This window comes from Podarcis erhardii, assembly GCF_964252035.2.
Source record: "Podarcis erhardii genome assembly, chromosome: 12".
Lineage (NCBI taxonomy): Eukaryota > Metazoa > Chordata > Lepidosauria > Squamata > Lacertidae > Podarcis > Podarcis erhardii.
The window spans coordinates 2207759-2220723 of NC_138513.1; the positions used below are offsets into that span (position 1 = coordinate 2207759).

Sequence of the window (12965 nt, forward strand, 5' to 3'; positions counted from 1 at the left end):
AGAGCGAGAGGGGTCGGTGCTCACCGACCCCTCTCGCTCTCCAGGCTTCAGTGAAAGCAATGCGTAGCCTCCGGAGCACTCCCTCTGCACTTTGGAAGCTTCGCGTTGCTGTCGCTGAAGCCAAGCAGCCTGCACTTGCTCCACAGGACGCACACACATTTCCCCTTAATTTTTGGAGGGGGAAAAGTGCGTCCTATAGAGCGAAAAATGCGGTATATAAACAAGACGCCGCGCTTTCAAATCTGCTGTGCACACCCACATCAGAACACAAGAGGAGCCGGCTGGTTCAGGCCAAAGGCGCTCCATTGAGTCCAGCCTTCTCACAGTGGCCAACCTCATGATTCCCCTCATGGAAAACCCGCAAGCAGGATTCGAACGCAAGAGCGCTCTCAACCTCCTGTGTTTTCCAGCAAATGGTGTCTCAGATGTGGAGACCAAGCCAGAAATCTACTGGTAATCCAGCCCAACCCTGACAGCTGCCTTGCAGTCCATCACTCCCAACCTGCCAGCGCTGTGCAGTAATTTCTCGCAATCCCCTTTGTGAAGCTCCGGGGAGATGCACGGCAAACAGTCCAACCCCCCTTCCTTCCTTCCAGCCCTCCCTCCCCTTTCACCATCGTTCCTTTCTTCTCCTGCACCTGGTCAGTGTCCCGGCGCGTGCCTGCAGCTGCCGCAACAGATGGCAATGGCTCGACCCTGCAAAGATGGGGGGTTTCCCAGAGAAGGATCCCATCTGTCACTTGCTGCGACGGCGAAGGACCCAGGCTTGCATTCCCCCGGCTTCCCTTCCCCTCTCTCTGCCAATACGGATAATAATAATAATAATAATAATAATAATAATAATAATAATATAATTTATTATTTATACCCCGCCCATCTGGCTGAGTTTCCCCAGCCACTCTGGGCAGCTCCCAATCAAATGTTAAAAACAATACAGCATTAAATATTAAAAACTTCACTGAACAGGGAAGTTGCTTATTGGAGTTCTTCAGGGTTACAAATCACGCCGCTCCATGCGACCCTCCTGGCTCCAGGCCCCTGAAAGGTCCTTGAAATCATGGAATCATAAGGTAAAGGGACCCCTGACCATTAGGTCCAGTCGTGGCCGACTTTGGGGTTGCGGCGCTCATCTCGCTTTACTGGCCGAGGGAGCTGGTGGACAGCTTCTGGGTCATGTGGCCAGCATGACTAAGCCGCTTCTGGCGAACCAGAGCAGTGCACGGAAACGCCGTTTACCTTCCCGCTGGAGTGGTACCTATTTATCTACTTGCACTTTGACTTGCTTTTGAACTGCTAGGTTGGCAGGAGCAGGGACCGAGCAACGGGAGCTCACCCCATCGCGGGGATTCGAACCACCGACCTTCTGATCGGCAAGCCCTAGGCTCTGTGGTTTAACCCACAGTGCCGCAACCCCAGAGTTGGCCATGACTGGACCTAATGGTCAGGGGTCCCTTTACCTTTACCTTTAAGCATTCTGTTGCCCTCCAAGCTTTCTCAATTTTTTTGCCTCCATTGTTTCATTAATGTGCATACGCCAAAAGTGAAGTCATTGTGCCAGGCATACTTCTGGAGTGCTCAGAAGCCTGCTCTCAGACCCTCGTTCGGGAATCGATGTGCGAGCCCAGAGAAGGGGCTCTGCATGTGTGCCAGGGTCAGCCCTACCGCCACTCCTAATCCCAGCTCAGACTCCTGAGCCTCCTCCATCTTCAGATCTGCATTAGGGTGCCCCGGGGGTCACTGGGTCAAGAGCGGCTCTCTCTAATCCCACCGCCGACGGGGAGGGGGGCCTATCTATCAAGGGCATGGGAGACAGCATCTCAAAAAGCAGAGACATCACCTTGCCAACAAAGGTCTGTATAGTTAAAGCCATGGTTTTCCCAGTAGTGATGTAGGGAAGTGAGAGCTGGACCATCAAGAAGGCTGATCGCTGAAGAATGGATGCTTTTGAATTCTGGTGCTGGAGGAGACTCTGGAGAGTCCCATGGACTGCAAGAAGATTAAACCGATCCATTCTGAAGGAAATCAGCCCTGAGTGCTCACTGGAAGGACAGATCCTGAAGCAGAGGCTCCAAGACTTTGGCCACCTCAGGAGAAGAGAAGACTCCCTGGAAAATACCCTGATGTTGGGAAAGATGGAGGGCACAAGGAGAAGGGGACGACAGAGGACGAGATGGTGGGACAGTCTTCTCAAAGCTACCAGCATGAGTTTGACCAAACTGCGGGAGGCAGTGGAAGACAGGAGTCCCTGGCATGTTCTGGTCCATGCGGTCACGAAGAGTCGGACACAACTAAACGACTAAACAACAACAACAACATACCTAACTGCAAATTCAAATGTACCTCTATCGTGTTTTATGACTTCCTTGATATTGTATGTGGGCTGGAACTGGTCTGTGACCGAAATAATAAAATTCATTCATTCATTCGTAAACTGCCCTGTGATCTTCGGATTAATTTATAATTAAATAAATATTAATTAATAATTAATTAATTATAGTATTAATTATCCATGCCGCGCCACATTTAGGCAGTAATTGATGCAAAAGGGGCCCAATCCAAGTACTGAGTACACGTGCATGCTTCTACTTCTCAGAGGTCCAATATTGCTCTATTTGCAGTCCTTGTTTTGCTGGTTTCATTTAATATTCTAATTTTCTGAGATTGTTAATTTGGGGTTTTCATCAGCTGTACGCCATGAACATCACAATTATAACAAATAAAGGCTTGACATATCTCGCTTGGCATGTCATGAGTCTATCTCATATATTTGTTTCACCTTTTAAGTTGAATTGCTGAAATAAATGAACTTTTCCACGATATTCTAATTTTCCGAGTTTCACCTGTACAGTTCCCAGGGTTGTACTTTCAGCAGAAGGTGCAGCTGTATTCTGACTCCGTGCTGCAATCAATCAACACCATTTTATTTATTTATTTTGCTTTAAAAGCCACCCACCTTCTGAAGTGGTCCACCATCACGCCAACCAACTCCCCGACACGGCCATCGTTTTCCGGCTGCATTTTGTGGAGACAGACCACCAGGCCGTCGTGGTTCTGGGTGTGGAAGACAACCAGCTGATCCACGCCGCTGGTCACGCTCATCCCGGTCACCTGTCGAGAGAGACAAATCGCAAAAAGGTTTCAGCGCCTCCCCTCCAAGTGGAAACTAGGCGGCCAAGGCAAGGACGAAACAAGGTCTAAACTTAACAACCAGACGGGTACCAGAGAGACCATTGCAAGTTTGGCCAGCTGGACTGATGAGGGCTGTGTCCAAAAGACCAGAATATTGCCTCTTCAACCTCTGAATTTATTATTTATACCCTGCCCATCTGGCTGAGTTTCCCCAGCCACTCTGGGCAGCTCCCAACAGAATATTAAAAGCACAATAGAACATCAAACATGAAAAACTTCCCTAAACTGGGCTGCCTTCGGATGTCTTCTAAAAGTCAGATAGTTGTTTATTTCCTTGACATCTGATGGGAGGGCCCACTACCGAGAAGGCCAGTTCACACAGTTCAAAGTTGGAGTTAACTCTGTTAGTAAAAACACGATCTCCATAGACTTCGCCAGGCCTAATGAGCACAGCAACTCATTCTCGGTGGACTTACACCATGTCTGTTTACACTCCAGCACAGCTTGCTGGGAACTTCCGTTTGTGTGTATAGTTTTTGCTTATGCTGCTTGCTTGGACACAAAGTGGAGAAGACATGTTTTTCCTCTTGTCCTAATGTGCGCTGAATAAACTGCTTGTGAATATGCTTTACACAGCCTCTCCCTGCCACTTCTGTTGTGCGTTTACTCTGCTGAGTTGCGTGCCCAGATTCTGAAGCTCTAGGTCACAGATTCATGCTGCACCAAGGACTGGAGTTCGACTGGCATGTTGGTCAGTGGGCTGGAGCCAGCTGGGGGCTTGCCAATTGCCCCCGATTCCTTAGCAGCATCCCAACAGATTGGGCCATCTTTTAAAAATCCACCAATATAGTTGTGCCGATAATAATAATAATAATAATAATAATAATAATAATAATAATAATTATAATTATAATTATAATTATAATTATAATTATAAATAATAATAATAATAATAATAATAATAATAATAATAATAAATTATTTATATCCCACCCTCCCCAGCCGAAGCCGGGCTCAGGGCGGCTAACAACACCAAAACAGTGCAACATTATAAAAACATTATAAAAGTTAATTAAAATCCAAATTGATGGCAACCATAAACTAAAGTTTTGTAAAGATTGCCAAAGGAGGGAGTCAGGCTGCGCCCTGAACAAAGGCCTGGCGGAACAGCTCTGTCTTGCAGGCCCTGCGGAAAGATGTCAAGTCCTGCAGGGCCCTAGTCTCTTGTGACAGAGCGTTCCACCAGATCGGGGCCACGGCCGAAAAAGCCCTGGCTCTAGTTGAGGCCAGCCTAACCTCTCTGTGGCCTGGGACCTTCAAGATGTTTTTATTTGAAGACCATAAGTTGCTCTGTGGGGCATACCAGGAGAGGCGGTCCTGTAGGTACGAGGGTCCTAGGCCGTATAGGGCTTTGAAGGTTAAAACCAGCACCTTAAACCTGATCCTGTACTCCACCGGGAGCCAGTGCAGTTGGTATAGCACCAGATGAATGTGATCTCGCAGCGAGGACCCCGTAAGGAGTCTCGCTGCGGCATTCTGCACCCGCTGGAGTTTCTGGGTCAGTCTCAAGGGCAGCCCCACGTAGAGCGAGTTACAATAATCCAGTCTGGAGGTGACAGTAGCCTGGATCACAGTGGCTAGGTCAGGGCGAGAGAGGTAAGGAGCCAACTGCTTAGCGATGGCATGTTGCAGAAGATGTTTGCAGAAACAGCGGCAGCCTGCGCAGTGTTACCACCTTAACTACTATGAAAGCTGCCCACCACACCACCACCCCGAGCCCGTTGCCAGGAGAGGTCCCTCTTACCATGCTCAGAGGAATTGATTTCATCACTTTGTACTGTTTCCTCGGTTCCAACTTGTATAGGTGCTGGTCTGTGATGAGGATGGCTCTGTCTGTGCTCTTGTTACAGCGGTTGATCTGCAAGGAGAGAACATCATCAGTAATGATACACTGGGCAAGAGTACCCACATGACCCAGAAGCTGTACTCCGGCCCCCTCGGCCAATAAAGCCAGATGAGCACCGCAACCCCAGAGTCATCTGCGACTGGACCTAATGGTCAGGGGTCCCTTTACCTTTACCTTTAGCACCTTAAAAAGGGATCCCTGACCGTTAGGTCCAGTCGCGGACGACTCTGGGGTTGCGGCGCCCATCTCGCTTTACTGGCCGAGGGAGCCAGCGTTTGTCCACAGACAGCTTTTCTGGGTCATGTGGCCAACATAACTAAGCCGCTTCTGGAGAACCAGAGCAGCGCATGGAAACGCCGTTTGCCTTCTTGCCGGAGCGGTACTTATTTATCTACTTGCACTTTGACGTGCTTTCAAACTGCTAGGTTGGCAGAGCTGGGACCGAGCTATGGGAGTTCACGCCGTTGCGGGGATTCGGACCGCCGACCTTCTGATCGGCAAGTCCTAGGCTCTGTGGTTTAACCCACAGCGCCACCCGTGTCCCTTAGAGACTGCGTTTAAAACCAAAATTGCATTTGGATAGAAACTGTTTCTCAGGCGGCTGGTCCTAGTCTTTATAACCCTGAAAGAGCTGAAAGAGATCATTTCCGGGGAGCGCACTATCCTGCGCTATCTCTGCAGTTTTCTTATGGCACCTGGATCACTGACCCACCAGAAAGGCAGGAGGGGAAAACAGAGCTGGTGGTTTTGCCAAGTCCCCAAGACACCTGAATTAGCAGTACAAAACGCCCTGAGATTTGAAAGGAAATTGCTCTCAGCCCAATTTAGCTCAGCAGTGCATTTGATGCTCTGTGTTGAGTCAGGAGGGAGTGACAGAGGAGCAGCCTCTGCTTCTGCCAGCTGCTCACCTTGCGGACGTGGCACGAGAACAGCACGGAACGGAAGTGCACCTTCTCCTTCAGGGCTGACACCCGTTTGGCAAACTGGTCGGCCATCGCAGGGTTTTCCACCACCTGGAAAGAGTTAAACGAGAGATTGTGAGCTGGGTGGCTTGAGTAGGGCAGAGAAGGGCACAAAGTATTGTCGTCTCCCCCTTATTACTGGCAATTGTTATTTTCCCATTTGGAGGGCAGGGAAATAATAATTATGAAACAAGAATATTGAGGGGTCCCTTCAAGGGCTTCTTTTGGAAGACTGGACCTTCGGAGAGAGCGGACCTTTTAAGGCTCGAACAGGTCAGAAAATGAACAGAGACCAGACCAGGATATATGAAAGCAAAGCGGCTATAAGCCTGATCTTTATTAACGACTGCAACAGGGTGCCCACTTTCCTGAAACCATTTTGACTCCCTGAAACCATTTAAAGGGGGGGAAACCTGGATGTACATTTCCAAAATATAAGGTAAAAACAAATAAAACCAAACCTACATACAGCAACAGTGTTTTGTGTTGTGTAGGCTCCTATGATGTAATTCATGGGCCCCGCCTGCTAGCCTGCTCCCTAAAATATCACTGGTTTGCTCACAAAGGTCCATATAGTTAAAGCTATGGTTTTCCCAGTAGTGATGTATGGAAGTGAGAGCTGGACCACAAAGAAGGCTGATCGCCAAAGAATGGATGCTTTTGGATTCTGGTGCTGGAGGAGACTCTTGAGAGTCCCATGGACTGCAAGGAGATCAAACCTCTCCATTCTGAAGGAAATCAGCCCTGAGTGCTCACTGGAAGGACAGATCCTGAAGCTGAGGCTCCAAGACTTTGGCCACCTCAGGAGAAGACAAGACTCCCTGGAAAAGACCCTGATGCTGGGAAGGACGGAGGGCCCAAGGAGAAGGGGACGACAGAGGACGAGATGGTTGGACAGTGTTCTCAAAGCGACCAGCATGAGTTTGACCAAACTGCGGGAGGCAGTGGAAGACAGGAGGGCCTGGCGTGCTCTGGTCCAGGGGGTCACGAAGAGTCGGACACGACTAAGCAACAACAACAAATGACGTTTGTGGGGGGTGGTCTTGGGTTACACCCCTTCTGTGATGTATGTATGATGTATGGAGGGGTGGTCTTGAGCTCCAGGGAGGCTGCCTTGCTTCTCAATATTCTCTGGTTGGCCTCTGTCATTTTCTCCAACCGATGGAGAACCTACAAAGGACTCTATAAGGGCTCTTGTGTCCCCCATAAGGGAATGAGGGCAGATTTTTGTTTATTACAAGGCCTTCCTTTCAACCCCACCTTTTGGGACAATGCTGCTTTTGACAACAAATCGAGGATGGCTGAATACTAATGTACGACATCTCCCCAGCGCCGCTCTATCTCTTGATGCTGAGCCGAGGTAGCAATGTGTGTGCATGCGCGGAGGCTAACCTATTAACGCAGTACGATTCCACAGCTAGCCAGCCACCCACACAGCCTCTTGCTCCCGACTTAGAGGATTTTGGGGGAGACGTCGCCATGGAGACGCTGCATGAGAAAAGTTCCTCCTCATATGGAGCTTTCTGCTCGTCGCATCTTCAAGCTCCCTGAACAGATGCACCCATCTTATTTCAGGGTGGTTTTTGGCACCCTCTCTAAATCACCCCACCCAAAGCCACGAGGTAGCAGGACTCAGCGGTGGGTGAAAACTCATCTGCTAGGCCTGGTGTGTGGGCTTGGGCTGACTCAGCAGGCCTGGGGTGACTCAGGAATCCCGTTTCAAGGGATAAACAAAGGCAGGTGACACTGAATCTTCCACGCCAGCCAGCTTTGGGCTTGGGAATACAGCTGCATCTCGCTAAAAGAGAGTTCTCCTGCCGGCTGAAGATTTGTCTGGCAATTCCTCATCAGTTCCTGCATTTCAGTTTTCCTCCTCTCTAAGGACAGACGGGACAGGGACATGGGTGGTGCTGTGGGTTAAACCACAGAGCCTAGTTCTTGCTGATCAGAAGGTTGGCGGTTCGAATCCCCGTAACGGGGTGAGCTCCCATTGCTCATTCCCTGCTCCTGCCAACCTAGCACTTCAAAAGCATGTCAAAGTGCAAGTAGATAAATAGGTACCTCTCCAGCAGGAAGGTAAACGGCGTTTCCATGCACTGCTCTGGTTCACCAGAAGCGGCTTAGTCCTGCTGGCCACATGACCCGGAAGCTGTACGCCGGCTCCCTCGGCCAATAAAGCAAGATGAGCGCCGCAACCCCAGAGTCGGCCACGAATGGACCTAATGGTCAGGGGTCCCTTTACCTTTACCTTTACCTTTACCTTCACCTTCAAGGTCCTCCGTGGGACATACCAGGAGAGGCAGTCCCGTAGGTACGAGGGTCCTAGGCCGTATAGGGCTTTAAAGGTTAAAACCAGCACCTTAAACCTAATCCTGTACTCCACCAGGAGCCAGTGCAGCTGGTATAGCACTGGGTGAATGTGATCCTGCAGCGAGGACCCCGTAAGGAGTCTCGCTGCGGCATTCTGCACCCGCTGGAGTTTCGGGGTCAGTCTCAAGGGCAGCCCCACATAGAGCGAGTTACAATAATCCAATCTGGAGGTGACCATCGCGTGGATCACAGTGGCTAGGTCAGGGCGAGAGAGGTAAGGAGCCAACTGCTTAGCTTGGCGGAGATGAAAAAATGCTGCCTTTGTTATAGCTGCAATCTGCGCCTCCATGGAAAGGGAGGTGTCGAAGATTACACCCAAACTCTTAACAGACGTCTCTGGCACTAATTGCACCCCCGCAAAAGATGGGAATTGCGGAGGAAAGCAACACACAAACTGGAAAGTGTGGGTTTAATGATTGCTGGGGGCAACGTCAATCTCCCAAAAGACCAATAGGGACGAATGCTCCATAAAGAGGTCATAGTAAAGGTAAAGGTAAAGGGACCCCTGACCTTTAGGTCCAGTCGTGGCCGACTCTGGGGTTGTGGCGCTCATCTCGCTTTATTGGCCGAGGGAGCCGGCATACAGCTTCCGGGTCACGTGGCCAGCATAACTAAGCTGCTTCTTGCGAACCAGAGCAGCGCACGGAAACGCTGTTTACCTTCCCGTCGGAGTGGTACCTATTTATCTACTTGCACTTTGATGTGCTTTTGAACTGCTAGGTTGGCAGGAGCTGGGGCCGAGCAACAGGAGCTCACCCCGTCGCAGGGATTCAAACCGCCGACCTTCTGATCGGCAAGTCCTAGGCTCTGGGGTTTAACCCACAGCGCCACCCACATACCTAAAAAGGTTATAGAATTAAAGAATTGTAGAGTGTGAAGCACACACACACACCCCGGGGTCACCTGACTGTTCTCCTGCAATGCAGGAATCCCAGCTGGATGGTGTTATCTAACTTCCCCCGTAAACAAATCAGACCAAATCCCCGAAAAAAATTGTGCAAATGGGTCAGGATGAAACCCTAGTGAAAGGGAAGTGACCCAGGATAGCCATTACCTGAGCTTCATGCACAAAAATGGCTGTTTGGGTTGGGGGTCCTCACTTGATATGGTTAACGGCCGTCCACCTCTCTAGTCTAAATGAATCCACGCTAGCACTTTGAGAAAATAATAGCTGTGGACTTCGCTCTCCCCCCGCACAAGCTAAAGAAGCTCCGATAACAGTTTTAGATTCTCAGCAAGCAAACCCGCCAACCTTCCCTCATTCTCCTCCATCAGGATTTTGAGGAAGGCGGATGAAAGACACGCCGGGAAGTTGTGAAATGATGCTTTATGTCTCCTTTAGGGTTCCAGCAATTTAGGCAGGCGGCTGCTGGTTTTTTTTATAGCCTGCTTTGGATTGCTTTGATAAATGTTTCATGGCAAAGTCTTTCACATCTCTCTCTCTGTTCTGTTGTTTACTGCCTTGCGCCGTCCCTGGGATATAAATAAACAATTTCCCCGTATTCACCCTCTTTGCACATTTGAGGTGTCTTGGTTGTTGTTATTTTTACAGATTCCCTCGTGTCACTTTCCCTGCCTTCGCCTTCATCTTTTCAAAACTAAAAAACCCTATCCGTTAGAGCAGTGCCTCTCAAAGTGGACAGTGGGATTACATTGGCCGGGGGTGGGGAGCCACTAAAAGGCAGAGGGGCATCAGGGGGGGTATATAAAAAGGTAAAGGGACCCCTGACCATTAGGTCCAGTCGTGGCCGACTCTGGGGTTGCAGCACTCATCTCGCTTTACTGGCCAAGGGAGCCGGCGTACAGCTTCCGGGTCATGCGGCCAGCATGACTAAGCCACTTCTGGCGAACCAGAGCAGTGCACAAAAATGCCGTTTACCTTCCCGCCAGAGCGGTACCTATTTATCTACTTGCACTTTTTGGTGTACTTTCGAAATGCTAGGTTGGCAGGAGCAGGGACCAAGCAATGGGAGCTCACCCCGTCGCGGGGATTCAAACCATTGACCTTCTGATCAGCAAACCCTAGGCTCTGTGGTTTAGCCCACAGTGCCACCTGTGTCCGAGGGGGGTATATAGGTAAAGGTAAAGGGACCCCTGACCATAAGGTCCAGTCGTGACCGACTCTGGGGTTGCGGCGCTCATCTCGCTTTACTGGCCGAGGAAGCCGGCGTACAGCTTCCGGGTCATGTGGCCAGCAGGACTAAGCCGCTTCTGGCGAACCAGAGCAGCGCACGGAAACGCCGTTTACCTTCCTGCTGGAGTGGTACCTATTTATCTACTTCCACTTTGATGTGCTTTTGAACTGCTAGGTTGGCAGGAGCAGGGACTGAGCAACAGGAGCTCACCCCGTCGCGGGGATTCGAACCGCCATCCTTCTGATCAGCAAGTCCTAGGCTCTGTGGTTAAACCCACAGCGCCATCCGCGTCCGAGGGGGGTATATACTGGAGGTATAAATGACCCTCAGCCTTTGAAAAGTCTGGTATCCCTGGATCAAGTCCGTCAGTTTTGTTGAATGAATTAAACTGAATCGTTCTAACTGGATTTTGAATGAACGTGCAATTAATTGCTCCTGTTTTGAATTCCCCTGTGTCATTACCTTCCTTGGAGGGTCACACAAACCCCTAATTCAGAGAGGAATCATCCCATAGGGACCACAAGCATCATCTAGTCCAACTACCTGCAACGCTGGAACTTCACCCAACGCAGGACTCGAACTCGTGGCCCCAAGATAAAAAGTCTCAAATGCTCTACCAACTGAGCTACCTCAATAAGGCTTTTTATATGGTAGGGTACTGGGCCTCGGGAAAAGAGTTTATGGATCCGAAGAACTTGGGAACCACAGATCTAGAGCTTCCCTCCCCCAGCTGATGCTTGCTAACTTTCCCTGTTCCAATCACGATGCTCTTGCGCCAAATACTAGAGAAAACAACTGCAGGTAGAGACTGCAGATAAACACAGGCCCTACACCATGTTGTTAAAGCAGTGTTGTTGTTTAGTCGTGTCCGACTCTTCGTGACCCCCTGGACCAGAGCACGCCAGGCACTCCTGTCTTTCACTGCCTCCCGCAGTTTGGACAGACTCATGTTTGTATCTTCGAGAACACTGCCCAACCATCTCGTCCTCTGTCGTCCCCTTCTCCTTGTGCCCTCCATCTTTCCCAACATCAGGGTCTTTTCCAGGGAGTCTTCTCTTCTCATGAGGTGGCCAAAGTATTGGAGCCTCAGCTTCAGGATCTGTCCTTCCAGTGAGCACTCATTCCTTCAGAATGGAGAGGTTTGATCTTCTTGCAGTCCATGGGACTCTCAAGAGTCTCCTCCAGCACCAGAATTCAAAAGCATCCATTCTTCGGCGATCAGCCTTCTTTATGGTCCAGCTCTCACTTCCCTACATCACGACTGGGAAAACCAGAGCTTTAACTATACGGACCTTTGTTGGCAAGGCGATGTCTCTGCTTTTTTGTTAAAGCAGTATGACGCCACTTTAAACAGACTTGGCTTCCCCCCTGAGAAGAGGGATTTGCTTGGGAGACCACTCTGGGAATTGTAGCTTTGTGAGTGAAACAGGGGTGTCTCAGCAACTATTAGGAAGAGTAAGCAGAGGTCGGGTGGCCATCTGTTGGGGATTCTTGAGCTGCGATTCCTGCATCGCAGGGGGTTGGACTAGATGGCCGCTGGGGGTCCCTTCCAATTCTTTGATTCTGTTATTCCCCCAAGGCTAGTAAAATGCTGAATCATAAGGTTCTTCTGAATTTGGGAGGAGGGGGCGTTGATTCAGGCGAGGCAGGGGTTGTAGAGGAGAATGGGAAGAGAGGTTTTATCAAGGGGGGGTGCAGAGTGTGTGTGTGGGGAGAATGGATGAGCTGAGGAGGAGGAGGAGGAGGTTGGGCTTTTTCAAAAGCTCTGCGGTTACTATGGCAACTGGAAGGCAGCATCCAAAAAGTGTAAAGGGGGGGGAGTGGGAGCAGGCCCAGATAGAGGGGGGGGCCATATGGGCCACTTGGCCCGGGCCTCCGATTCCAAAGGGGGCCACAGTCAGCATATACACAAAATTATTTATATACTTATTTATAAGACTTCAGTTACAGATAGGTAGCCGTGTTGGTCTGCCATAGTCAAAACAAAACAAATTCCTTCCAGTAGCACCTTAAAGACCAACTAAGTCAGTTCTTGGTATGAGCTTTCGTGTGCATGCACACTTCTTCAGATACTGAAGAAGTGTGCATGCACACGAAAGCTCATACCAAGAACTGACTTAGTTGGTCTTTAAGGTGCTACTGGAAGGAATTTGTTTTGTTTTGTATAAGACTTCAGTTATCCCCAGGGTAAAAAAAGGGGGGGCACATTATCTACCTGGCCCGGGCCTCTGCAAGGTCCTGAGTGGGAGAGGTTTGCTTCGTTTGGCCCCCAACTCACGAGCAAGACCGCAGTCCTGCAGTCCTTCCACAACCATTGACTGATGCCTGCTTTTCCCTTCTTTCGGTTTTTATCGCCGTGAACTGCTTTGATGTGTATTTTCCAGGAAAGGGTTAACTTTGCCTCCTCTGTGTGATTTATTGCAGGCTCGCTTCCGACACCAGCTGCTGCTTGTGAGACTCAGC

At 49.9% G+C, this 12965-nt stretch overlaps 1 protein-coding gene and 1 long non-coding RNA gene across 3 annotated transcripts in view; one reads left to right on the top strand and one right to left on the bottom strand.

The window, feature by feature from the left end:
* The window catches only part of LOC309325891 (unconventional myosin-Ig-like), a 95745-nt gene that overhangs the window by 21744 nt on the left and 61036 nt on the right, over nucleotides 1-12965 (bottom strand). For both annotated transcript variants that reach the window (XM_081834227.1, XM_081834228.1), the window contains exons 19-21: nucleotides 5944-6048; nucleotides 4934-5047; nucleotides 2954-3108 (exon numbers count right to left, since the gene is read on the bottom strand). In XM_081834227.1, coding sequence (XP_081690353.1) covers nucleotides 2954-3108; nucleotides 4934-5047; nucleotides 5944-6048 — 374 coding nt within the window. The remainder of the gene's footprint in view (nucleotides 1-2953; nucleotides 3109-4933; nucleotides 5048-5943; nucleotides 6049-12965) is intronic.
* LOC309326124 overlaps nucleotides 1-12965 on the top strand; it is a 154040-nt gene that overhangs the window by 13095 nt on the left and 127980 nt on the right. The gene's annotated exons all lie outside the window — the stretch shown is intronic.